Source organism: Monopterus albus, unplaced genomic scaffold, assembly GCF_001952655.1.
Source record: "Monopterus albus unplaced genomic scaffold, M_albus_1.0 scaffold49.1, whole genome shotgun sequence".
In the NCBI taxonomy this organism is placed as follows: domain Eukaryota; kingdom Metazoa; phylum Chordata; class Actinopteri; order Synbranchiformes; family Synbranchidae; genus Monopterus; species Monopterus albus.
In genome coordinates, this window is record NW_018127929.1 from 307,306 (window position 1) to 335,003 (window position 27,698).

General features: G+C 39.1%; 1 protein-coding gene across 1 annotated transcript in view; it reads left to right on the forward strand.

The window, feature by feature from the left end:
* dym (dymeclin) overlaps positions 1-27,698 on the forward strand; it is a 47,009-nt gene that overhangs the window by 2,396 nt on the left and 16,915 nt on the right. The window contains exons 3-15 of the mRNA XM_020600922.1: positions 1,595-1,801; positions 3,346-3,398; positions 3,633-3,726; positions 4,886-5,022; positions 5,959-6,025; positions 9,028-9,153; positions 10,191-10,330; positions 16,434-16,619; positions 16,757-16,935; positions 17,925-18,050; positions 18,196-18,309; positions 18,447-18,541; positions 21,859-21,958. Of these exons, the coding sequence (XP_020456578.1) occupies positions 1,662-1,801; positions 3,346-3,398; positions 3,633-3,726; positions 4,886-5,022; positions 5,959-6,025; positions 9,028-9,153; positions 10,191-10,330; positions 16,434-16,619; positions 16,757-16,935; positions 17,925-18,050; positions 18,196-18,309; positions 18,447-18,541; positions 21,859-21,958 (1,557 nt within the window). The 5' untranslated portion in view covers positions 1,595-1,661. The remainder of the gene's footprint in view (positions 1-1,594; positions 1,802-3,345; positions 3,399-3,632; positions 3,727-4,885; positions 5,023-5,958; positions 6,026-9,027; positions 9,154-10,190; positions 10,331-16,433; positions 16,620-16,756; positions 16,936-17,924; positions 18,051-18,195; positions 18,310-18,446; positions 18,542-21,858; positions 21,959-27,698) is intronic.

The window sequence follows — 27,698 nt, forward strand, 5'->3', positions numbered from 1 at the left end:
GGAATCTTAAGTGCAGCAGAAATTTTTTTGTAACCTTGGCCAGATCTGTGCCTTGCCACAATTCTGTCTGTGAGCTCTTCAGGCAGTTCCTTTGACCTCATGATTCTCATTTGCTCTGACATGCAGTGTGAGCTGTAGGGTCTTATATAGACAGGTGTGTGGCTTTACTAATAACGTCACATCAGTATAATCAAACACAGCTGGACTCAAATGAAGGTGTAGAACCATCTCAGGGATGATCAGAAGAAATGGACAGCACCTAAGTTAAATATATGAGTGTCACAGCAAAGGGTCTGAATACTTATGACCATGTGATATTTCAGTTTTTCTTTTTTAATAAATCTGCAAAAATGTCAAAAAGTCTGTGTTTTTCTGTCAATACAGGGTGCTGTGTGTACATTAATGAGGAAAAAAATGAACTTAAATGATTTTAGCATATGGCTGCAATATAACAAAGAGTGAAAAATTTAAGGGGGTCTGAATACTTTCCGTACCCACTGTATATACACTATATTGTATTTGCACTGTAGTTCATTCCATCTCCAGATTACTGTCTGCATTTGATGACCTGCAGACCATTCTGTTCAATTTAAAGCTTTTTCTGACCTCTATTCACATAATGTCACATTTCACAAGAGCACATATCTATGATCTGTGTACTATATTGGCACAGTTCAGCCTAATAACATCTTGGTTAAAAGTAAAAAAAAAAAAACTCAGGAAGGAACAAAGACATGCATGATAGCTCTGTTAGTAGTTTTAGCAAAATTTAACAGGTGATATTTAATCACAGTTGTCATTGTGTGAAGTGTTAACTAATAAAATGAATCTTATGTCTGTGACAGTTGGGCCTTAAACTTTTATATTTTTACTGTACGCAGTTGCTGGTAAGGACCAAAGTCTTGTAGTCTCTGTGTTTAAGAGAGAAGTCAAACTCTGACTGGCTGATAAATGGAAAATCATATCCTCCAGTAAGGCAGTAATGCTGAAGTGTTGTCATCAAGCAGTCTGGATAGGTCAACTACATATTTTAATAATCTGATAGGATCTCAGTGACAATTGGCAGATGTGCTGTGTGTTGTGTTAATAATTTTGACTTTGTCAGGATATTAGGAATCAAGGGAAAAAAAGAAGCTTTTGTGAATGAACTTTCCACTATTTCAACATTTTAATGAAGGGTGATTGGGAAAAAAAGAAGCTTTTGTGAATGAACAATTTCAACATTTTAATGAAGGGTGATTAATGCGTTTATATCATAAGTGATCAGACAGCACAGACAAACAGGAAGTGAGGGGAGAGAGAGATGTGAAATAACTTTCAACTAACAAACGTCCCCACCCTGACTTGAACTGAGAATGGTACGATATAATGATCAGCACTTTAAAACCTTGGTCCACCAGGGCACCTCCTACTGTACATATATGAGTTAAGACAGAGAAATTTAATAGGTGTAATGTAATGGCTATGTGTTAAATGGAAGCTGGTTTTTCACTTCATAACGACATCATGATGGTGCACTTGTGAAGTGACATATTTAGTTTGTTTGTACCTGTTCAGTGATGGCACCAAAGAGTAATACATCCCTCTGCCCTAGGATTTGGCATATGCCCGGTGACAAAACAGTGAAGTGTGGTGAGTCTGGCTGAGCAGAGCTAGTAGAGATGGGAGCAAACACCAGCCAGATCAGTGACCTGCCCAATAACCCCAGCCTGAAGGCTCTGGTGGGGACCGAGTCCATATCAGAGAATGACCCTTTCTGGAACCAGCTCATCTCTTTCACCTTCATCAGCCCCACAAGCAGGTAAACACATGGGAAAGTTCTTTCAGATATATGTGAGATTATTGCCAAACTGTTGTAGTACAATGCTCTCATCCTTTTGATTGACATAGAATTGAAGAGCAATTAGCAATGCTCAGGCTCACATTTCATGTTGCTCAGCTTATTTCAGTTAATTGATATAAGTAAATAAGTGATTACATGGTTGACTGAAACTGTTGAATCCTACTAATAGTCATAAGTCAAATTACCAAATGTTTCTCAGTTGCAGTTTAAAAGGTGCACAAATGTTGCTGGCTTTTCTTTTTAGCCAAACTATTTCCAAGGTCAGGAACCTTCTTCCCTAATTCCTTGATTATTTTCCTTGATTATCACCTGATTGACCATGTATAATTCACATACCTTTTTAAAAGAATATGCTTTTTTTTTCATACCAAGTATTAGATGAGAAGAACTATGTCCCTGGCATTGCTTTATGGTAGCTGATGTTATGCTAGCTAATGTGTAGCTGAAAACAGAGGGGGAAAACATCTAACCTGGCTCTGCCAAAAGGTAACAAAATCCATCTAACAGCACTTGTAAAGTTCACTTATAAAGACATTATATCTTGGTTGTTCAATTCTTACACAAAACAAATCAACAAATCATATTTTATTAGGCTTTATGGGCAAAGCGCTTTCTTGTCCAGGAGCCAGATAACCAGCGGTGGGGTCCAGCAAGTTACTGGTCTCATTAAAAAAATAATCTAGTGCATAACTGCTTGGGAAATGGTGATTTAACACTAACATTTATCAATATAAATATGAATGAGTGAGTGTGCTAGATGTATCTAGGTGTGTTTTGTTATTGCTGGACAGAGCCATGTGGTTGTTTCCCGCCTTTTCTGGTCTCTGTGCTACACAGCTGAAAGTAGCTACATATTTTCCATACAGACATAAGAGTTGCATCAATGCTGGCATCTGACTGTTAGCGAGAAAATGAATATATGTACTTCCTAAAATATCAAACTGTTCTTTTAAAGGTCTTCATGTGGCCCTGCTGGTCTGGCCATTTTTGGCTTGCTGAAACTAATAACAAAGGGTTTGCACCAGTGAACATAGTAATGCACTAAGAGCAGAATGATGTGTTGTACTGTCAAAGACTAATGAGACTCACCTGCAACATAACTGCACACAAGCATGACATGACAGCTGTCCACCATAAAAAACAAATTCCACACTAAACTCAAATGATATAGCATTAGTTATTATAAACCATGAATATCTCCAGCTTACCGAATGAAACAGTAAATGTATTATTTAAAAAAAGACCTGGAGTGCAGCCTAACATGTCCTGTCCTGTACATCCCATTTAGATTTTTATAGGAATCTGTATGATGTTTTATTTTTGTCCCTGCAAACAATTTGAATGTGTTATTGTGTGAATATACTACAGTTTTGTAGCATGACAGCAGAGGGCAGGCAGTACAAGAATTTAAGCAAACTCCTCTGATCCGTTTTCACTTGCATATCTTTTTAGTATGTACTGTGTTTCTCACTACTGCTCCTTGTTTTTTTTCTTTCAAACAGTGGAGAGACTAAGTTGCTGGAAGTGGCTGTCATCCCCCTTGCTAAGAACCTCAGTATGTTGGATGTAAAATTAATATGTTGTGTGTGTGTGATTTATACCTTAATGGAGTTGTCCCAGTGAATACTAACTTCTCTGGAGTTTAAAATGTCAACATTGCTTTCTTCTGGTTGTTTTGATGCCAAACTATGACATTGGGAGGTTTTTATAGATTGTGTAATGCTGTCAATATCTTCTTTCTTCTACTTTTTTAAAAACTTTTTTCTTCTTTTTTTTTTTTTTTTACAAGTTGAAAACAATCCAAGGACAGGAAACTTTGGTGCTCTTGTGAAAATTTTCCTGGGAAGAACCAAAGAGCTGAAAATCTCTACAGAATGCCAAGAGTGAGTATGGGAACCTCGGAGGAGAGACTGAACTCAGATGACTGCGTTGGGAATGACAGACCCTGTGTGATCCAGTTATTATTTGATCACAGGCGCACAGGGAATTCCTATTTTTCTTAAGCAAAGAAACACTTGAAGTGGTTGTAGTTTCCAATGAGAACCTCTGAGGTATAACCATCAACAGATGTAGTATTATTCTCCCCTTGCTGCCAAACTTCATTTTCACAGAGACTGACCCTGCCCAGATCACAAATGTTTCTAATAGGAACTCTTCATTCTGTATTAAACATCACTAAGGGTTGGAGTTATTGTTCACCTTCCACTCTTAGAAATTTTACCCATGTTTCACAACAGGTTTTGTCCCAGAAACAAACTAGTATCTTCTGGGTGTAGCACACTTGCCACTGAGGACTTAGACACCCTCAGGTTGTTTAGTTTTTGTGAAACATTGTGCCTTACACCTAGTTTTGTTTCTGTCCTTTGCACCATTTTCTGGATTGTCAGAATGAAGCTCATATTGCAACTGTGAGAAAAACCTTTGAGTTTTGCAAGGGAAAACAAGTACACCCTTACCTGAAGTGATGTGTTTGTTATTGCTGTATTTTTGCAAGAGTTGAAGAGGTGATACTGTATACTGCATCTTAAGTTGTCTTTAAAGTTAGGGGTAACCAATCAGGTAGAGACATAAGATGCCCCAGCGGGTCTGTGCTCTGACCCTCATTCAGAGTGTGCTCCACTGGTTATGAGGTGATATCCTCATGCTTTTTAATTGCCATGAGAAAAATAACTTCTTTCTTGTTCCTTTTCCTGGAGGTCAGATCTCTGAGTCAGCTACAAAACACTACTCTTAGAGCAGTTAGGATCCAGTTTCATTATGCAAAATGCGTAAGCCATTATCCCAGCCTCTCCTTACTAAAGAATACTGAGCAACTCTTGGTAATGAAAATGTGTAATAGTTTACATATAAAACAACATATGGCCAACCAATCTTTCCTTTGTAAATAAATGACAGACCAGCAGCACGTAGTCAGCTTTGTTTACCCAGCAGAATGCCCCTTCATAACCTTTGTTTGACAGTAACAGTTAGAATGTGTAGTGTTAGTGAATGTTTAGTGTTGGACTTTGAATGTGATGCTCTTGGTTTGGTTCTCTTCCGCAGTCAGCTGTTTATCTGGCAGGCCCACAACGCACTGTTCATGATTCGCTGCCTGCTCAAGGTGTTCATCAGGGAGATGAGTGAAGAGGAGTTGCACCTACAGTTCTCCTACCACGAGAGGGCACCAGGCTCCTGTGGAGGTGAGCTCCATCACAGTTTGATTTGTGAAAGGAAGGCTGTATCACTGGGAGACTGAAATGGGGCCACACATTGCATGAAAGCAACGGCTTCAGAGGTTTCAGCCAATTCTGATTGAATACCTCATACCATATGGAAGGACTAACAGCTGTGTTGTCTTTAAGTCAGTTTGAGCATTGTTGCACTTGAATGTGCTTTACATAAACTCCACAACATTTGCTGAGAGAAGGACAACATCCTTGAAGTGTTTGTCTCACCGTAGACTCATAAGCTGAGACTTATCACAATATAGTTACTAGGGTCACATGAGTAACACTTTTTTAATGAGCAGAAATGCCACTGGCTACTGAGCTGGATGTGTTATCTCTGAGAAATCTGGTAAAACAAGTATGAGTCTTCTAACACCACATGATTTTTAGCCTCTAGCACCAACTCTATCTGAGCCAAGTCCCTATGTAAATAATAACTTTGATAAATGTTAATAAAATAACACCAACAGACGCAATAAGCATCAAATGAAAGTGACATTTTTCACGTTATCCTTTAGTTTTATCATTTTGTTGTGGCTGTTTGTTGGTGTTGTTCCTTTTTACCAGTATTCACTTGCTCATGTGAACTGTGACATTTTCACAAAGAAACACACTCCCTCACTTGCAACTCTCTACCAGACATCAGATCTGCTGTGTTGGATGATTGTTATAACACACATGCAGTTTGAAAGTGCTAAAGAGAAAATAAACCAAGTTATTTGCAAGTCTTGATGCATTTTAATCCCAGTCCCTGTTTCTCTCAGTGCTCTTCCTTTGTCTAGTGAGCATGAAATAGGGACCATAAAGAGAGGCATTGGTGCAGTGGGAGCTGAGAGCAGGCTATGACCAACAGGGAGTTGCCATATATGTCTCATATAAAAACTCCTTCTACCCCTTGTGTTGAAACAGGGAGCGAAGACCTTCTCGAGGAGCTGTTATCCAACCTTGTTCACCTGATCATTGAAGTGCCCCTGCTGTAAGTATCTCATTTGTTTGTGTATATATTCTACATGTCAGGTGAAGGCTGGATTAAGCCCCCTGTGTTTTGTATACACTAATGCCCTTTTCAGGCATGCACTGGCACCCTGAAATTATCTAGACATTACCCAGTGGAGCTGTATGTGAGAACGCAAATGTCCGAGTCAGTCAACCCAGACCTTAAGCAGACTTTACTCTGCCAGTTCCCTAGTACAAAGTCTGTGTAATGTACAACTGAGCTGGAGTGAGCCCATGTGAGAATACAGCAGTCCAGAGTATTCACATGAAGCTATTGCGCATGAAGAACACAAACATCTGATGGTGAAGAAAAACAGTCATTTACAATGAAGACACCAACAAAAACATCTAACTGGAGACAATGAAATTCAGGAACATCTGTCTTTAAGAGCCGGTGCCAGAATTGTCAGACAAATTTAAGATATGGCAAGAGACTCAGTTGTTTATGACCAAATTATAAACTGGATACCTGACCACCCACGCCATGTCCTACCTCCTGTTGGCTCTACCCAGGCACACTTCCCCTCGCATAAACCAACTGGAGTATTTCTGACACAGACCATCTCCTGTTGTGTGCTACATGTGTGAAAAGGCAGCTGTGGACAAAATCTGGGCCTGGTTCATGTGTGAAAACGGATTAAGATGGTCAGATATGCCAGACTGATTACCACACTGTAAAAAGACTTATTACAATCACTTTATCCACACAGTAATTTTTTTTTGTTGTTTTTGTTTGATTTTGATGGCACTTTTTCAGAATCACCTGTTTGACATTATGTCATCAACATAATCACATTAAAATATCAAAGTGACGTGACTTGCGTGCAGTTGTTCAGTCATGTTCATCTTTTAGTTTGTGTTCATGTTTATTCATTGTTAATGTGTCTCGGATGTTAGTCACTGAACCTTTAATGAAAAGCAGTTTGTGAAAAGTTTGTATGTCGTGTAACTTTATTTGCGTGCTCAGCTTGCTCATTCCCTCCTTGAGTCACTAACTGAGAGAAGAAGAAATCCATTTTGTAACATGCCAGACATCACATGTTGCAGCGCTGAGCTGGCAACATGATGAGCAATAGGACAACATAAAAGAAAGGGATATGACTAAATGAAATAGAGAGAGAAAGTGTTGGTTGCTAAGTGGAAGAGAAAATACTTGAAATGAAAGTTGGATTAGGAGTGTTGCCAATGAGTGGGAGAGGAGAGAACATACAGCAATAACTGAAAAATGGTATCAGGCTTTACTCTCAGTGGGCGGTGTGCGCACTCACTCTGCTTTAATGAGGAAATATTTCATTGTGTTCACTTATCAATGGGAGATGCATTATGTACGTCTCTGTAAAGAAAATCTCTGCAGGCTCACAGAAACATGACTGACTTTTGCTATTCCTTTCACTTTTCCTTTGTCTGTATTGTCATTCTTGATGGTTGGCTCCCGCTGTCTCCCTACTTTTTCTCTTTCCTTATTCCTCCCTGCTTCTCTTCTGTTGGCTCTGGCTTTCAGCATTCCAACATTATTCACTATCCCGGGCACTTTGAAGACTTTTTGTTTTTCTTCATTCCACCACTTTGTGGCTATCGGACGATTTTCTGTGTACATGCTCCTGGGAATCTTGTGATCCTTTTTGTATATTTCCCCCAGATCGCTAGTAGACTTCTCCACCTTTTGTGGTTTAATAAAAAAAAAAAAAAAAGTTGTCAGTAGTTGTTATATAATTTTTCTAGGTAAGCACTTAAAGCATATTGATACTGAAAAGTAAGTCCATTTTTGTTACACATCTTGTGAAATACTGTATCTCTAATAAATTTAAATATATATATTGCCTATGGTTAGATTCAATAACATAGATTTAGTTACAAAGCTAAGCCTATTGTGAAGACCTTGCTGCTATGCGATGTCTTTTTTTCCAAAATACACTGAAATATTTTGTAAACTAAAACACTTGATTTCTTGGCAGTTGTTTGGGATGTGTCTTTTTGTGAACATTTTACCTTATGATTATACAGTTTTATAAACCTTGAAATATACTGGTTATTGATAAAATAAAGTTAAGATGAAACCTTTAGTATGTAATGTTTTTCAAACATTTGTGCTGTAGAAATCCGCTCCACAACTTGTCTTAATGTGGAGCGGTTCCTTCAAAGCCTCCTCTGACCCAGACTCACTGAACTGCACTGGCAGGGCAGTGGAGGGATATTAGCTTCTAGAAGGTTTTGAGCAGGACTGACCTCTCTAATCAATCAGAGATTTTCAATTATTTCTGTTTGATCAATAGGTTGTCTCGCATTCTCATTTATTGTATTTCACAATGACAAATATCTGAAGAACCGGACAGCGCGGTGGAGCGTAGCAGGTCGTAGTAGAGCTCAGTGAAGCAGGCAGAGGGAGCGCTGGCCAGAGCAGAGTGGGTTGAACTGGAGCATAATGCTACCCTACGTTAAGTTGCATACTGTAGCTTTAATGGTAAAGACATCGGTTTTTCATTTATTTCCTGTGCTTAGTTGTGTCTTTTGCCACTGGTTGGTTTTGTAAGTTTGTAGGTAAAGAACTGAAGTGATTAGTCAGTTGATTAGTCATTTGAAAAATTAACCTGCAACAATTATGATGGAGTATTTTGTCTTAAAACATGTCTAAAGGGGATCAGTTTAACAAATATGCATCATTGAAAAGATATCTTTATGTAGTGCTGCCACTTTATTGTGAACCATATAATTTTAAAAACCCCTTTTATATAATATGTTAGTGTACACAGTATTGCAAGTGAGATTCAGTGTATCACATCTGCAAAGAACCTGCTTGATGGTTATTTAGAATGAGAGCATACTGTATATGCTGCTGTTAGAAAACAGGCATCTTTTTCCTTGATTGTCACCTGATTGTCCATCTATAACACGCATATCTAAACACTGCCTTAATATACATAAATATTTAGATGTGAAGATGATGTACTGTATTACAAGTCACGCATCTGTCTCTCCCTTTAGCGACATCACCTATAGCATCCTGTTTGAAGCGGTCACAACACTGCTGGTATTCTTCTCCTATCAGCTCTTCCGCAAAGACATCCTCCGAGATGGAATAATCTACCAGCACATTATGAAGGGGAGAAGGTGAGGAAACACACACAAGTTCATACTCTGCACTCCCCAATACATGGCTAGCTTTTAACCCGTAACCAAAATATTAACTCTAATCTTAAACCGAAAACCTAATTTGCACAAAGATCACAGTGAAGGAATAATTAAACATTTAATAAAATTTCTGTTGCTGTTCGAGCTTCTTTCACATGTCCCAGTAACTGGGTCATCTACAATCTGTTCACAGCTTTCTTGAACACAGGCCCAGATCCTTTTGGACCCTCTCCAGTCCAATGTGACACTGTCTGATCCAGCCTACTGTTCCTCTGGACAGACTTTGATACAGTTAGCCTCTCTCGTTCCAAACTGTGTATTCATGTCATTCAGTTGATACTTGTTTCTCCACTGTTCCCTCATGGTTCTGAGGGAAACTGAATGAGTGAGTCTGGTTTTTAAATAACTATACACTTCAAAATGCAAAAAGTAAAAGCTGGTAAGATAAGATTATTCACTAAATGCATATAAAAGTAAAAGCTAAATGTTGTTAACTGTGTGATGTTGATCTGTACATTTGAAATGGTTTGAACCCAATTTAACTTGGTTTATTGTTATCTTGAATATGAGTAAATGTAGATAAATGCTGTAACACTGAATGCATATTGAAGTCTAGTAGTGCAGTGGAGAGGTGGGCAGCGGATGGAAGTAATTTTCTTTTAGGGCTTTCACAGCCTGAGAGCCAAATGAGAGCACTTTGGATTAATTGCCACTAAGCTGAAGAAAGGCTTTCAAGTAGCTGATGTTGGCAAAACAGATTAGAAGGCTATCTAAAGTGATTTTGCCATTTGGTCTGTCAAGAAAGCAAGATTGTGTGAGACTAGCAAAACAATAATATGGGATATTGTGTGCAACCAGTTGCCTAATATGGACACCTGATTGGGAACATGATCATTGTCTGACTGGGTGCACACATGCATGAATGAGTCCTATGTCTGCTTTTTATATATTTTTACATTTCTTGGCTATTCAGCCATGTTTCTCACTGTATTTGTTTCTGCTCATCTTTTCCCCAGTATGTCTTTAACCAGTCGACTGGTGAAGACCCTGCTCTATAACTTCATCAGGCAGGAAAAGTGTCCACCTCCAGCAACCCACATCTTTGAGCCAAAATCTGAGGGTGGCCTGCTTTATGGCTTTGCATCAGGGGTGGCAAGTACGAGTACACACATCTATATACAAAGAAATAAGGTAGAAGATTCATTATTTCACCAAAAGACAGATGGATAAATCATTCTTAATTATGTTGTGAACTCTTACTGGACCACACGTGGATCAACCCTTTAGCACTTTGTTCTATTCATGTCGCCACAACCTGTGTATCACCATTAAGCTGGTGAATAATAATGTTGTCATAGATGATGTGATCAATGGTCTAATTACAAAAATAAGAGCCATGCTGTAAAACAGGGAATTGAATTTATTTTCCTTTGTTCCTCTGAGCCAGAATGAGAAATGTGCTTAATCTGAGAAATGAAAGTAGTAGCCATGTTGATAACCATGACAGGGTAGATGAAAGTGATGAGTCAAAAAAGAGCAAACTGTGTGTGTATTTGACTGGTAATGTGCTGTGTGTGTGTGTGTGTGTGCACGTGTGCTGATTGGTTTTTTGTTTGAGTGAGTGTGAGAATCGGGCTGGGTTTCCCTGCAGATAAGTGCTCTTTGTCAGTTGTTGGTTGCAGATTCCTATCAGTGAGCCATCAGCATTCAACCCAGTCTGTCTGTCTGTGGTCAGTGATCAGCCTGATGAGTTATGGTGCCCTGTTCTGTTTTTTAAATCCCCTAGAGCCTGTCTGTCTGCAGCCGCCTCCCTTATACACACACGCACAGACCCAGAAAGACACAAGCTCTCTTATACTCGGCTCAGAAACGACGCTTGTTTTCTTTCTTTGTCTCTCTGTCTCACACTGTCATTGGGACTGACAGAATACATAAAGAAGTGCATTTCATTTGCCAAAATGGGTGTATGCATAGATGCCACTCTACATTAATTGTAAATATGGAGTGAATTTCTTGAGCTTTGTAGCAAAAGCAAATTTTCTGCCAGTTAACTGCACCAGTTTTTCACATGAAGGCCAGTTTATTGATCATATTTTGTACCATTGTGTACAGTAAAAGCAGCTGAACAGTATCTCTGATGGCTACAAAACAGTTTTGTCTGGTCAGGTCTGAGAAATATCCCTTATGATGCCTTCCTGGTTGTCTCAAGACCCAGCAGTTTTTTTTTATAAATATAAAAATATATTTTTGCTTAATTGTACTAAATGTTTGAATATCTCAGCTGTCTTCTCCATTCTGTCGTTTGAGTCTCCTAACTTTATGAAAGAAATTCAGTCCTAAATCACTGGAATGCCCCTTTAAAGGAGCATACCGGTGGTTTTGCCTGTTTTAGCTATTTACTAGGAATCACTTAGAAACCATTAGGCATCTGTTGGTTTCCATTCATTTCTGTTCAACATGAAAAATATTAAATTATGAAACATGCATGACTTGTGTATTCTGTCTCAGTGTACATAGAACGTGCAGAATTTCCCCTTGTGGATTAATAAAGTATTAATATTATTATAAATTAAAGGGCATGTGGTACAGACCTAAACTTGCATTTCTCTACAGCAACAATTTTACCTTAGGAGAATTTATCCATAGTTGATGGTTCTGTGATGGATTTATTCACTAAGTTTGAATGAATTAAAACTAATGGCTTGCACTGCATGTTTTGTAAAATCTACACATTGCAGACTAGACAGGACTCCACTTGACATTTCCCATTTTATTGAGAAATGACTGGTCCTCATGTTAGTAGCATGTAAAATCACTCATGCCCACACGCTCACATTCATAGATGGACTATGTTTTTCCCAGAACCAAGCACTGGTCTTTGGCAAAGCAAAGCACTGCTCAATAAATGTTGCCTTTTCAATGTTCAGTGAGATAAGAAGTCTCTTCCTGTCTTGCTTTTACATTCTTCTGTCTGAGTCTGAGCAAACATCAGCAAGAGGATTATCACAGAGACGGACAACTCGGTACGCTTTCCTCTCTTCTACTCTACTAAGTTATTTAATTACAATTCATCCTTAGTAGGCATGCATGTCTGCAGCTAATTTCATGGTAATCTTTCCTGTGGTTGTGGAGACATTTCATTCAAAGCCACAAATGTCAACCTCGTGGTGGCGTATTCATACAACAGTTTCTAAGACATTTTAGTGTGGATCAATGTGGTGGAAAACTTAACGCTGTGTCCCTGGAGCAATACTGCTAGCATGGCTAAAACTATTTTGCAATAGAGACAGTTTTGTGCCTCTATCAAACACATAGCTAGCTGTAACATATACAGTACTGGCTGATCCACCTGCCTACAAGCAGATTCACAAAAAGATAATCCCTGTGCAGTCCTCATGTAGAGGCATCTCTCTGCTCTTACAGTCAACAGGCAGACGTCCCAGTCTACACTATTGATAATCAACTGGTGACAGCACCTCTATCACAGATACCATATTATGTCTACATGCATGTATATTAGGTCATTATCAGTATAGCCTACTTATAAAAATGGTGAAGGATTTATTTTAGGGATCATTTTTTATTATATTTATAATAACTGTTACTAAATCAGTCTAATTCAGTGGAATGTTCTTAATGTTGTATATATGTATATAATATAGAGAGAGACAGAATATACATATATGTGTGTGTGTGTGTGTGTATTCATATACATACACATATATATGTATTTGTGTTAGAAGGGTTTTGGATTGAGTTTGGATAAAAGTGTTTTGAGCATATTTTTAAATTTATGTGAAATTATTAGAAGCGTGTGTTTGTTTATTGTTTGTACTGCATGTTTCCCCATGTGCATTTGCAGATAATCAGCACAAGTATGGTGTGTGTGTGTGTGTATTTGTGTGCTTGGCCAAGACATTGGCCTGAAGCCCTGACGTCATATTTCGTCGATATTTCATTTGTTTTGCAAGTAAATAAGAAGCACATTCTGTCTCTGTTCACCAGACGTCCATTTCTCTGTCTGCACTGAAGTAGATGTTCTCATATAAAGAATAATTTCCCAATTTCCTTCTTTAGTGTCTCCACAGATCACTGAGTGAATGATGAATGATGCAGGTGTATATTGTTTTTAGCCATCCTACCAGCATGGCTCTATGAATGCCAGTGCTGGTCTGTTAGCATACCATTTTGGTCTATTATAAAATATCTTAACTGTTGAATGGATTGTTATGAAATTTTGTACAGATTCAGATTCATGATGCAAAGAGGATGAACCCTGACTGGTGGTAGCTGGACTAGTGATACCAGCAGGTCACAGTTGTTACTTATCCTTACATCTGCCCTGGTTTAGCACAATCGTTTGCACTGACATTAATGGTTCTCAGGTGATGTTTGCTAATGGTTTTGGTTGCTCCTAAATTCATCTCTGGGGTCACCATGATTGTGGCTTGAATACAATGTCTTAACAGCTATTGGTTGGATTCCCATTATATTAGGTTTTTGCAGTGGTTTCTCTCCCAGAATGAATTGTAATAAGGTTTTCAATGGCTTAACTTCTATAGTGCCAAGTTAGGTCAGATTTTCACTTTGTCTAGTACTTTGTTTTATACTGTATCTAAAGACTTGCAGAACTGATGGCATTTCTATCAGCCTCAATTGTACTTGGTCTTTAGTGCTCGTTTCCAAGTGTTGGCATGCTACACAGTCTGCTCTCAGTGGTACCACTGAGTGCATCACTAGAAGCTATATGCCCATGATGTGAATTCAGTTTTGTTAAAGGGTCAGAGGGCAATGGATTTACGAGAGAGGTCTGCATAATGTTTTGGTTTGAATATAGAAATGGACTTTGTGCCAGCTATAATGTCTGTGATGGTGGTGGCTATGATGTTAGGACAGCCTTCTGTCCTAAAACCAGGGCTTGGTTTTCGTCTGAACACTGTTGCAGAAATGTGTAATGTGGTCTGTTTTATAAGCCTGTCAAAATGTGTAGGTCATAGAAAGGTTTTCAGAGAAGAAAAGATCAACTTCATATGTAGGGCTTTATGGGTGTTTCACAGTAGGATGCTTTCACTGCCCCCGAGTTCTGAAGCTCAGATTTGGATTTCAGCATGCCAACTTCTGTGTCCGTGTCTGACCTTTGCTTTTCCTCGTTTTCTCCTTTCCTCTCCTCCTATTTATGTGCTCCTCTTTTTCCACTGAATGGCTGGCCAGGGCCTAAGCAGTGTACTGTAGCATTATTAGGTTTTACAGTATGTGGTGAGCAAGCAAACAGGCAGAGGGAACCAAGCCAGACAGATAACAAACAGCACCCACTAAGGTAAAATAGAGCTCTGTAAGTCCATGTGTGAAACTCTATGATATAAGAATGAAGGAAATGGGACTGCCAGACCAGGCTCACTGACACTGCCAGGCTAGTCGCTGTGGTGCCAGTGATGAGTTGAACAGGGCTCTGTCACAGCTTGGCCCTCTCTTTCTGTAGATCTTGTTTTCTCTCGCACTCACTTCTTTCTGGCCAGCAGAAGGAAAGAATTGGGTTGAGAGAGATAGAGATAGAGAATGACCAGTGCAAATTATGTCATTTTGTTCTTGGGATTTTCTTTTCATTTTGAAGGGAGTTTGTTGATTTCCTCTCACTCAAGTATAAACAGATTCCATCTTGTCTTCACTAGAACTGCATACACATTTATACACAAAAAAGTCAAACTGAGAGGCGGAATTACTCTTCACTAGCCAATTGTAAATTTAGAGGCACACCAACATATAAACCATGGATGCTATTAAGATTTTAAACAGTCACGAGGTGTCCAAACAAAGCTTTTGGGCAGAGCAAGGAGGAAAAGTAGCCTATATATAAAGCGTTTCTCTTGTCGTGCATAATGGTTTCAGATACAGCAGAAGTTACTGGTACAACTTGTCCAACTTTCATGGTGTACAAACGCAGGGAAACAAAATGGAAAGCAAAAAAGTCTGGCAATGCTTGCAGTGGTCCAAGCAACTTTAATGTAAAAATAACAGACCAATGCATTTCTTTTTGCTTTCTATGCATAATGGTTTCAAACTTTATTTGGTTTCACCCTCACAGGGTCTTCATCATTCACAAGTTGTTGCTTGTTGTCTCCTTCCTTTCCCAAAGCCACAAGGGAAAGACGCTAGGATATGACCTCCCACTTTCTCCTTGAGTTAATTTTTTATTTTAGTAGTAGGTCTGTGTACATGAAGCATGTCGTGTTCTATAGTCTTTTAGACTGTGTCCTTGTTTGATTGACCTAAAGCTTTTCTGGCTCACTAACCAAGTAAACAAGTGATGTTACTGTGTCAGAGCTTGATGGATTATGGTGATTTTTATGACACCAAGAAGAATATGTGATTCAGCCACAGAATGTTAGTCTGGTTTTCCAGCCTTTGCCTCTAGATGGCAACAAGTCTACTTGGTTCCCCCTCAAAGTCGGCAGCTTGGTCACTGGGGCCCTACAGCGCACACTCACTGCCTCTCACTACATTTTGGTTCATGTATTCTGTGTGGCTAGACGTGCAGGAGCCAGAGACTGTCATCTGTGTACCTTGGTGTTCATGCTTCACATGCTTCACATGACACCTGAAAGCACCAGCACTTCATTTGCTCTGTAGGAAATTCAGCTTTCTCTCATCCACCAGCAAGAAAAATGAAACCCCACTCCAGTCAACCAGCAGTTCCAGTTTTTCTTTGTTCTGTGGTGCCGTCGATGTTGTTTTAATTTTAGGAGCTATTCTATTGTGCATTTTCATCTTGATTTCATCAGCCTGACTCCACACACTCATTTGCCTTCTTTTCCCTGTGCAGTACAAATCTTCTACAACATAAGGCTGAAGAGCTGCAAGTTATGACAATACTTTGATGCTTTCTATAAAAAAGCTGACATGAACAACTTGACTGCACTGATCTCTTGTGCTAAAATGGGCTTCTACTGTTTTCAGGCTAGTCTTGACACTGTGTGCTGAAATCCTACATAAAGTACACCAGGAGAGGTGTGTTAGCATTAAATATTTTCTGACACCAAGCTAAAAATTTAATTGAATAAAAAATCTCAGTAAAACCAAATCAATTCTTTGCATCCAACACACTCAAACTGACCAGAATGAGGCCAAATACAGCCCCCCCCCCCCTGTAACTCTTCAGAAATAAAATGCTGTAATAAATAAGTAAATAATGGGTAGAAACAAAATGGTGATTAAATGTATGTTTTCATCAGTTTAACCTGTGTTTTTCTGTCGGTCTCCAGGTGGTCTCTGGAGTGTCTTCACATTGGGTGGAGCTGGCAGCAAAGCCGGGATAGATCAGGAACACAACCCCTTACCTTTGTCTAATCAGAGCCTTCTGTTACTGCTGGTGCTGGCCAATCTGACAGATGGGCCTGACTGGCCCAACCCATACCGCCAGGCTATTACTTGTTTCAGAAACACACAAGGTAATAATTGCACAAAAGATATTTCCTTGATTTTAATCCATTGTACACATTTGAGACAGCCGTTCATTTGTAATAGATGTAACATAAGATGAAGTAATGTAATAAAATAATGACAATATTTACCTCTGTTCATGTAGACACATCATCATTGCCTGTGGAGCAGCCTCATACCTTTCAGATCAATTTCAATAGTCTGTACACAGCGCTGTGTGAGCAGCAGTGCTCTGACCAGGCCACACTACTATTGTATACCCTGCTTCACCAGAACACCAACATGAGGACATACATGCTCTCCAGAACTGATATGGACAATCTGGTGAGTAGGATGGGAATTAAACACTTCAGTATTGTTGTTAATTCACAGAGGATGGTGCACAAATCCATGCACATTCGTCCTTCCTTCCTATCTAGGGTAGAGAATTCTATTAAGAATCCCAAGTATGATTTGAATAATCCCCGACAAAACACATTATTCACTTCCTATTTACATACACATAGATAAAGCCCTGAAATCATGTTATCCAGGTCAAATGCTATGGTTTAATTAACAGTGAGGGTGTATGCAGTTGCAGCTGGTGCTATTCTGTCCATGTGGGACTGCACCAGTTATTTCTTAAACCAGACTGAATGTACTGAGGCATCTAGTGAATGACAATCAGTCTTTAGCTCAGCATGTTCGATGGTATCATGAGTATGAAAGACAGTCAAAAAATAATTTGGTCTTACTGGATAGGAAGTTAAAGTAATTTATGTTTAGTCTTTGTATCAGGTTTACCAACTGCAAATTCATAACATGAGCCAAACCTGCAGGAAATGACCTTAATTCACAATCATTCTTTGAAATCTTAGGTCTGCTAAATTCCTTTACATCTGATATCAGGAGGACCTCTGTGTTATTCAATATTTATGGCTGCTAAGATGCTAGCATGGGGGCTCATCTGTTGCAAGATTTATGTTCACATTTTCATCCACTGATGCTTGTGCAAGTTATCTGATCATGTGGATTGATTCCACCACATCCAGGCTTTGCTTGCAAACTGCCAGAACATCCATAAAGTCCGACAGCCCGTAGTCATAAGTACTAAAATTAGGAAGAAAATATCAGTGGCTAATTACTAATAATTACGAGTGGGATAAGGTAACAAGAAATGTAACTGCCAGTGGTTCATAGGACTGTGGCCCACAACCATCTGTTGATACTCCAATATACACCCACTAGTCAATAAGGATGTATTGAATGCAGTTTGAGGCAGCACCTACACACATGATCAGCCCTTCTTCCTTCTCCTCCACTCTTCCTCTCAGGTGATGCCCATCCTCGAGATCCTTTACCACGTGGAGGAAAGAAATTCTCACCATGTCTACATGGCCCTCATCATTCTCCTTATCCTTACAGAGGATGATGCCTTCAATCGCTCCATTCACGAGGTGGTGGGTAGTCACAGTTTAACACACATTGTTAACATTTCCGGCATTGCCATTGCAACCCTCCGGTAACTGCAATTGCTGGGATAAATCTAAATCCATTCTCTTTTCTGTTTGAGTCCCATTAATGTCTCTCCCCCTGTTTTTCCAGATATTGAAGAACGTCTCATGGTACACAGAGAGGTCATTGACAGAGATCTCACTTGGCAGTTTGCTCATCCTTGTAGTCATCCGCACCATTCAGTTCAACATGACCCGGACAAGGGTAAGATGAACACACACACACTCGCAAAGATAATGGGCAAGCAAAAGTTCATTAGCTGCAGGAATATACTGTACACAACATCAAACTAGTGTGCAGATTAATAGTAACATCATTGTTGTCTGTCTGTGTGTGTGCAGGATAAATACCTCCACACCAACTGTCTGGCTGCACTTGCCAACATGTCAGCCCAGTTTCGATGTCTTCACCAGTATGCTGCCCAGCGCATCATCAGGTAAGAATAGAACAAAGGATGATAGGTTAATTGGTAGCTCCTCTCTTCTCTCTATTCATTTTATTGTCAGCCTATTTCAGCTTTTATATTATTCAAATTATTATTATAATTCTAATTATTGTATTAAACGTGACCTAAAACAGCATGTAAATTGTCAAATACTAGGGTCAGGTTTGTGTTTATTATAGACTCGACATTCAAATGTGTTATCGTAAGCACTTTCAATTGGAAAGGGGCCTTTATATTTTGGCAGACTCTGTATCCTCTGACTAGGCAATGGGTGACAAATAAAACCCTCATTGTATATAGTTTTGTATTACGGTATCAATACTTGTATCATTATCCTTATCCTTATTATCGTTACCCTTATAAAGTGAGAAATTGTTCACCAGAAGGTAATGTCTTATTTTTGTAATTCCAGTTAAGTAAATTCCTTACATATGAAAATGCTTTACTACATTGATGCAAACCAGTACAAAAATACAGTATTACCATAAAACAGTCCAGCTTATTAACCTGCAGCATTTCCCACAATCACCTCATACACTTTGTTAATGTTAAAAAGTAACTACCACAGTATAAAGTGTATAGCAGTATCCGATAGTAGACAACTTCATTTTGTGTTAGTGCGTATACCATCACTACCGACTGTAAACTGTTCTGAATGAGCCTCTCTTCTGGCAGACAGTGTGCACCCTGATGAATGCCTGATGGCTAAAAACGTTTGGTGATTAAACTTTGATATTTTGGAGAAGAGTCGAGTGACGTGTTCTGATGTTGATATATTGACTTTAAACGGCTCTGCACCTCGATGTGTGTGCATTCTCAAAAAGAAACAGAAGACAGTTTGAATGAAACAAACGATGTGTGTATTCCAGAATTCCAAGCTTAAAAAAGTCAGTAATCAATAAATAGAAAAAGGAGGCACGCCATCAAAGCAGTCAGTGTTTCATGTTTCAGACAGACGCCTTCCTCAGAGCATAAATCTGAATAAAAGCTGCTCAAACCAGAGCTATTGCATGGGAAGCAACTTTTCATCTTTATTGTTTCTTTGTGTAAGCGGTGGCCTAATGAGATTTTAATAAAAACATCTGTGTGAAACAAGCAAAGAAGCCAAAGGAAAGACAAAAACTGCCTAAAGACACGGGTGGAAACTCTAAAGTACACACTCATTCATTTTGATGATTCATGATGAATCAGTGCATAATATCTATTGTTATAGTAACTTGACAGTGGCTGCTACAGGGGAGACTAAGAAATGTAATATCGAACATTGTAGAACATTATGCAACATGAGGGAATGGTGGAAAAGGGTTTAGCCCATGAGAAGATGAGACATCAGGTCATTCATGTCTGTCTGTTAACTCCAGGCACACGGGAAGGAATGTTTCCTTCCCCAAATACATGCACATATTCATTCATCCTCAAGGATCCTCTTATCTCCCTGCCTGTGTCTCTCTCCATATCTGTGACTTGCTGGTGTTTTGAGTCAGAGAGGAACACTGTCTGTGAATGTCTACATGTCTGTTCTGTATAGATGTAGAGCAACTGACTCCATGTCTGATGATGATGACCCAACTGGCTGCAAGATAAAGGGAGTTTCCTGCCAGGAATTTCCAAATGCCAGACAGGCACCACTGAACTCTGCTCTTTAATTGACTCTGAATCACAGCTGGTGCTGTTTATTTACAGGCAGGAGTGAGATTTGCCCCCACCACCACCCAGCATCTTTCCTTATCTTTTCTATTCATCCTTTATCTCCATCATTACCCCCCTTTGACTGCATTGTTCCTCCATCTCTTGCTTCTGCCATCCATATCCACAGTGTCCTTCACCACCACATATGTTCATTTGCTAATATTCATTCTCTAATTACTCTGACATCTGCAACCTTGACAGAGCTTGCAACTACTCATTATTTTCAGTTAATCTATATTTTTCTTTTTCAGTTAATAAATGACTTGCTCTTGAATTGTGTTCTAAAAATATCTGTCTGGCCAACATTCCAGACACCAAAATATGCAGCTTACTCATACAAGCCTCAGAATTAATTTTATCCTACACATGCAAATGTCCAGATACAGATTTAGAAGAAACGCACACAATCACACACAGCGTGTGTCCCAGATACCACAGAATCCTTTGGACTGGCAGAGACAGAGCACCTTGGCATCTTCAGTGTTTCAGGGTGGATTATGTCTGTCATAACGTCAGACCTATAACTAATTTCAGGATCTGGCCAGTGGTGTGGAAATTCTTTATTGTTGATGTTTCTTGGGCCGTGTCCATCACTGCTTCAGCATAAATGAGGGATGTGACAGAGCGACTGGTCACAGCACATTACTGTGGGCAGCGGGCCCAGGTAGAACTTCCACGGTGCTCTCTCATTTGACTAGATTGTACATCAGGGCCTATAAGTTTGTCATGGTTAATACCACCTTAACATTCAGTCTGTAGATAACAAGTGACCCCCCCTTGTAGGTGCTCAGATATTTCCATTTAGCTATCGTTTGGACGGTTAGCCTGGATAAAGAATGCTGAGAGATTTTGTGTTATGTAGTGCTGACGGAAGGGCAGGTGTTGCTCTTAGGGACTTATCTGAGCTCTGTTTGTGCATCAGTGCTTCCCTAGACCTTTGCTGTCATTGAATTTAATTTATTTATACTGAAATTTACATTCCTTGATGAGCACATTAAGTCTTTAGCACACTTGAAGGCCCTGGGAGAGTATTAAAATTTGTAATTAAAACAGAAGGTTACCAGTAACACTTTGTAATAAATATGATGACCAGAAGAAGAAAAAAAAAATGTTTTAATACAATAAATATATTGGAACAAATTTTTAAAATGTTTTTTTTTTTATTTAAAAACAGCACAGATGGTACAGCAAGTCAATTAACAAGCAGGTCAAATGGCACCTTCATCACTTACAATGGGTCAAATACTGAAGGGAAAAAAGGCCAAAATCAGTTATGATTGTAAAGTGATGATAAATTAAGTACAATTTAGAATGTTTGATGCATGATATCTAAATATATACCCTGCTATTTTAAGGGTTATTTTGTTATTCCAGGATTCATTATTACCCATTCATATTCACTGTCTCTTATAATAAATAGTCTGTCTTAAATAAAGGCTTCTCTCTTCAGTTAAGCTGAGTAAAGACCACCATTAGAGTATTTAAAGCACATTAATTACTGGTCAACATGTGCTGTATGATGGCTCTGTATTTGGGTTATTTTGTCTTCACAGAACTGTATCATTCATCTGTCATTGCTGCTGTCACTCATTTTTCCGTGCTCTGTGTCTCTTCTGCAGTTTATTTGCTTTGCTTTCCAAAAAGCACAACAAGGTTTTGGAGCAGGCAACACAGAGTCTGAGGGGCAGACAGGGAGAAGACACAGTTTTACCTGACTACGTGAGTAGCACAAACACAGTCTTCCATAAAGTAAATAAAAGGCAAACGATCCCTTTTTAAATTTTATTTCATTCTGGTTAGTTGTCAAAATGACACTGACTCTTTTACCCTAACATTTTATAATGCTTTGAAACACAAATTGTCATCACATTTAAATTCAAAGCTGTAACTAAATGCTTTAGTACAGACCAGGACCAGTGGAGACCAGCCTCAGAAGTAATTTGATTTTGGCTGAAAGAAGTCGAAGGTCAAGGTCATAAAAAAAAAAAAAAAAAATCAGAAAAATCTTTAAAATGGGGCAAAATTAAAAAAAACAAACATCTCCATTAAAAGTTATCAAACTCATTTGAAATTTGACACACGTATGTAGGGTGGCAATGTCTATCACCAGACCAAATTTCATCTGGATATGATCTGAATTCCAGATCTGACGGCCATTCAAACTGAACATTGAAAACCCCATTTAACACATATTTTGTGCTGTAACTCGACCTATAATGAAGTTGTAACCCTGAAATGTTCAGGTAAGATGCACAGTATAACTGCCCGTCATACCCTAAAAGACGATCCGGATCTGATCCAGATCAAGGACTTTGGAACACATTTTGTGTTGTTCTGTATCTGATTTTTCACAAGGGAGTGAATGTTGTGACTTGATGGGGGTACATGCGCACTCTTTGACTGCTTTTGTTTGAAATTACTATGATAGTACAGTAAGCAAAAAAATCTGCATCCTGTGCTACAGCACTTGATTTGATATACTTAAAGCATTTTTCCATCAAATGTTTTTTTTATGTCTCTCTTTGGTGCAAAAGACTGAGATGACTCCATGTTTTAGTACAGGCGGCAGTTATGTGAAACAGTTTGGGAAGCAGGTCACAGTTTAATGTTACTATTTTTTCAGTGGATGGAAAATATCAAATCTAAGGCCTGCTGTTGCAATCCCACTGCTGAATAGCAGTCTGCAATTCTGTTTATGAAATTTAATGTTAAAGTCACTTATTCACAGCAACAACAAAGATTGAAATTCTGAAACATCAATATTATCTGTAATATAAAAAAGTCTAAAATTGAAATCTTAAAAGCACCACAGCAGCAACTAAGTAGTGGAGCTTTAATCGATTAAATTAATTATGATGTCACCCCAATGCAGTCTGCTTTCTATGGATTTTACTGGCAGCCACACCTAATGAATGTTCACACTTTGTCGACTTCATATAATTGTTGGCTTTATACTTGGTCACCTCTGCCTTCAGGTTTGTATGTCTGCCCGACTGTCTCATTAGATTTCCATAGTCGTACATAAGTGTGTTTGTGCTTAGGGGTTTAAGGTGTATTAAGAAGTCCCCTTAGGTGTGTCGGGGAAACATGAATGCATTTGAGTGCTCATTGGTAGCGACTATCTGAGCCCCTAAGCACACATATATACACACCCATAAAAAAAGATGAAGTGCAGTTATCTTGCTGTGTCGTGTCTTGAGGCTTTCTTCGTTCAGAGCTTATTTTAATGCAGTTTTATTTATTATTTATTTATTTATCCACATGCATAAATGTACACTATACAGTTTGACTGAAAAACAGAAAAGAGGGGCAGGGAGAGAGATCACTCGCCATGACTAAATCTTTTCTGTTGAAGATATCTGTCCAGCACTTCCACTTGGAGAGTACATTTGGAGTCGATATGATAGTAATTTTAATAAGGCAAATGCATATGCAAAGTGTATGTTTGCCTACATAACAGCACTCCTGCTTGACAGACAGACGGTGTGTTGCTCAAGGGCACTCGGCAGATTTCAAGTATGATTATTTCATGGGAATTTTACAATGAGAGCGTTTTCTTAGAATCATGTCTGACATCCAGTCTGGGTCATAGAAGTTGAAGACAGAGCTGGTCAGCTTTCCTGATAATGCGGTTATCCTTGAGCTTAGACTATACTAACTCAGTGTGACATTGGTTCCCATGTCTTCAAGGGTTCCTGTGTCTACTATCCACACCCAGAAGTCAACTTGTGGCCTTATTGATATCCCTTGATGAAAAGGAACAAACTGTATTGTTTGCCTTCTGAGCACGTGCTGGCATGAGGCATGCTCACACAGGAGTGCAGAATCAGCTTTTCTCATGTCTTTAGTAGTAAACATCTTGTTCTTAGACATGGTTTTGAATCTTGGATAAGGCCTGTAGTGCTGCACCATTCAGAGGGAAGGGAGCTTTTTAGTCTGGCCTCAGTTCTTGCTTTTAATCATTTGTTAAACACACTGATTGTGACTGATTGTCACATACAGTGACTGTATGTAACAGCCACTTGAACAGTGACTTTATGGATGGTGATGTCAGTCACAGTCAGTCCACCACCTTGGTCAAAACTGAAATATCTTGGTAACTACTGGATAGTTTACCAGGAATTTTGGTGCACACATTCATGTCTACCTCAGCATGAGTTGTAATAGTTGGGCACAAAATGTTTTTCCATCTATATGAAAAGTTTCTTCATTTTTAATGATGGAATAAGATTGTAGATGAAAAATAAACTAGCCTCAATGTTGAATACAACAGCAAATGCAAACATTAGTTGAGTAGCCATATATTTCTTCCCTCTGCCATCAGTATGAATTTTAAAACTCAAATTTACTTAACACTTCATGCATAGCATTTCTTATCTGGCTGGTTATGGCCTCGCACACTGACTAAGGTGTGTTTTCCTAGCGGTGGATGTGGCCGGGGGGCGGCATCTGGAAACAATGTAATTTGGCCGAGTCTGGCTCTGCAGAGAGAACTAATGTTTGTTTAATGTGGGTTTATCCAAGACGTGTAATTGCTCTCCTTATGAGGGAAAGACTGAGAGGAGGATATGAAAAAAACATCATCAAATGCTCTAAGCACTGGGTTAAAGCTGGGTCCCTTCTGCTTATATGTTAGCATCTTTCTCTTTGTCTCCTCCTGTTTCCCTCCCTCTTTTCCTTTTTATGTTTGCCTCTTGCTCTCTCACACACTCCTTATCCCTGAATGTGTTTGTGCTGCTGGTCTGGTTAGTCTCAGGGAAGAAAGAGTGAAGGGTTAGGGTCCCTTGAGCCCCCAGGGGACTGCCAGAGGCTCCCAGTTTAACCAAGGCAGCTGTCAGGGGGGCTCATGGCTGCTCTCTGCTGCCTCTGCACCTCTTATTGCTGTTTTTTTTTTCTTGCCCTTTGAGATATGCGCAGTGTCATGCAGTATGCTTCTGTACACACAAACTATTATGCAAAGAAGGAAGTATGTGCTGTGTTGTGTTGTGTGCCGCTGTTTATGCTCCCAGCCAATGGTAGTGGTAATGTTACTTCTCTGCCTCTTAAATCTGTTTACTGTTGCACATTTCTGGGAAGAGACTTGAAGCACGCACACACACGCAGAGCCAGAAACATGTTGGACCACCCTGTCTATGTGTTTATGTGTATTGGTTGACTCACAGTCTGTGATCCCCTTTTAATAGCCAGACTAGAGACATCCATTAACTTTGTAGCACTCTTGTTTAGGGGGAAAGCAGAGCCTGAGGTTCTATCTACAGATAATAAACATTATGGCTTCTGTTTGTTTTCAGGGCTTCCAGGAATTTACCACTTTTTGTATTAAACTACAAAACTGTTTTGTCAAATTCACAGCTTTCCTACAGTAGGGCTTAGATGACACTATATTGGCTGATATTAGCTTATTGCAGAAATACGTATCAGCATTGTGTACATGTTGGCTGATCAGTAACTAGAAACTGCAGTATAGTAATGCCAGACTAGGTTCAAGGTTGTTTAGAAGCACTGACAAGGTAATTTTCACACTTTGAAATGTCCCTTTAATGAAGAGTCTTGGTCCTAATCAGAGTAAAAAGTATGATTTTTTTTTTATTTTATTTTTTTGTTTATATGATTTGTTTTTAAAAATTACATTGGATATATCATCAGATTTTTTTTTAAAAACGCCAAAACATCAAAATTCAAAATCAAGTCTAGCCATTGTTGATATACTGAAGATTGGTGTACTGTACATTATCATATGACTCTTGAAATGTGGCACAGAGCTTCTGTTATTTCATTTGAAAATGCCCAGGAAGGACATTAAAGGGCATCTATACATTTTACCTTAAATGATTGCTTAGCTTTTAAACTTTTAATGTATTTTTTTGTAGTTAAACATTTTGACTCGTGGTTCATGGTGTATTAGTACATTGGAATCAAAGACAAATTATTATTTGCTTTTTACCCATTAAAAATACCTTGTTGTTTCCAAGGCTGTGTCCAAACATACATTAGCCTATCATGAAAAAATACAGCTCCCTCATTCAATTGAATGGGAGCGAACCATCGGCGCAGTGGGGGTGCCAAACCAGGAGGCTACAGCAAAATGTTTGCTTTTTGATCCGGTAGCTGTAAAACATGTATTGGCGCACACTGTTTGGCTGTGTTTACCAATCATAAATATGCAAGAGCACATTCATGGCAAATTGTTTTGTAATGCAAACTACACATGTCTGCTGTTTACCTCAGAATTGCTGCCATGATAACTTTCCAGACTAGCAAAATACTTAGTCAGAAACCACTGTTCAGAACTGTGGTGTTTCTCTTCAAACATATTAATCTGTTAATTAAACTGCACTTCTTGAATCCTACTTTATTGTTTAACAGTACCTGACGTAGTGTGCCCTTATCAGTGCTGCTCCTTCTAACACAGGGTTGTTTTTATTTGAACTTTGTTGTTAGTAACAAGCCATGGTTTTCACCTGAATTAAATTATAGCCGCCACTGTCATGGGTGGACTTTATAAAATTTAAGACGATAAAATGTGTAAAAACAAAAAAAGAATATAAAATCTAAGATGAGTTCAAGCTTTACAAATTATAATTAACCTCTTTTGTAATTATGCCACTTTTTATGTGGTTCATTATCTCATCCTCTCTGCCTCATTAAGGCAGCATCCTACTGAGAACTGAGGATGACTTGCACACTGACCCCAGCCCCCCACGTTCTTCTGTTCTCTTCCAGATTTTTTTCCTCACCTACTTAGTGTAGATGATGTTAGGTCTAGTTGTTCTCTTCCTTGTTGAACTGTCTTTTTATATATCTGTCAGCCTCTTCTCTCCTCCATCTCCAACTTTTTTTTTGTTTATTCTCAGGCAGTGGGAGCGCTCTGGGGTCCTAATGGCTGTCTGCTTCCAAATGGTAATAATCAGGGCAGCCCTGCTGCGCCCCGGCCTTTTCTTGATCGAGGCACAGCTCACAGCAGATCGATAGGCACTGCCCCCCTAGCTACCACAGTGCTGCTTCAACTGTTGGTGACACCTTGTTTGTTTATCACTTGTGTCATCCACATCGCTACTGTTCCCCCACCCCACCCCTAGTTTAGATAGAGAGTAAAGTGTCTGTTGGCAAATATGCTGTGCTTTCCCTCCACACAGACAGTGATGCAGCGATTGTCCAGCACATTCTTTCCTAAAACGATTCTAGATGCAGACTGGAAGATGTTGTTGATTGTGCTGTTGTTCCAGAGGCAAATGTAGTCTTTTGTCTCATTCTGTATGTGTGCACAAAAGGATGTTTTGTGAGACTATGGGGTAATAAGTAGCTGACCTGAGCACAGCGCTTTATGAAATGGTGTGATTATGACATGGCTGTGTTACTATAATGCAGGTCAGACAGTGACCTATTTAAAAAACTCCCAAGAGACAGGGCAGGTGGCTGCTGCTCAGCCAGTCTGACGCTCTCTGTCTGTCCATGTGGT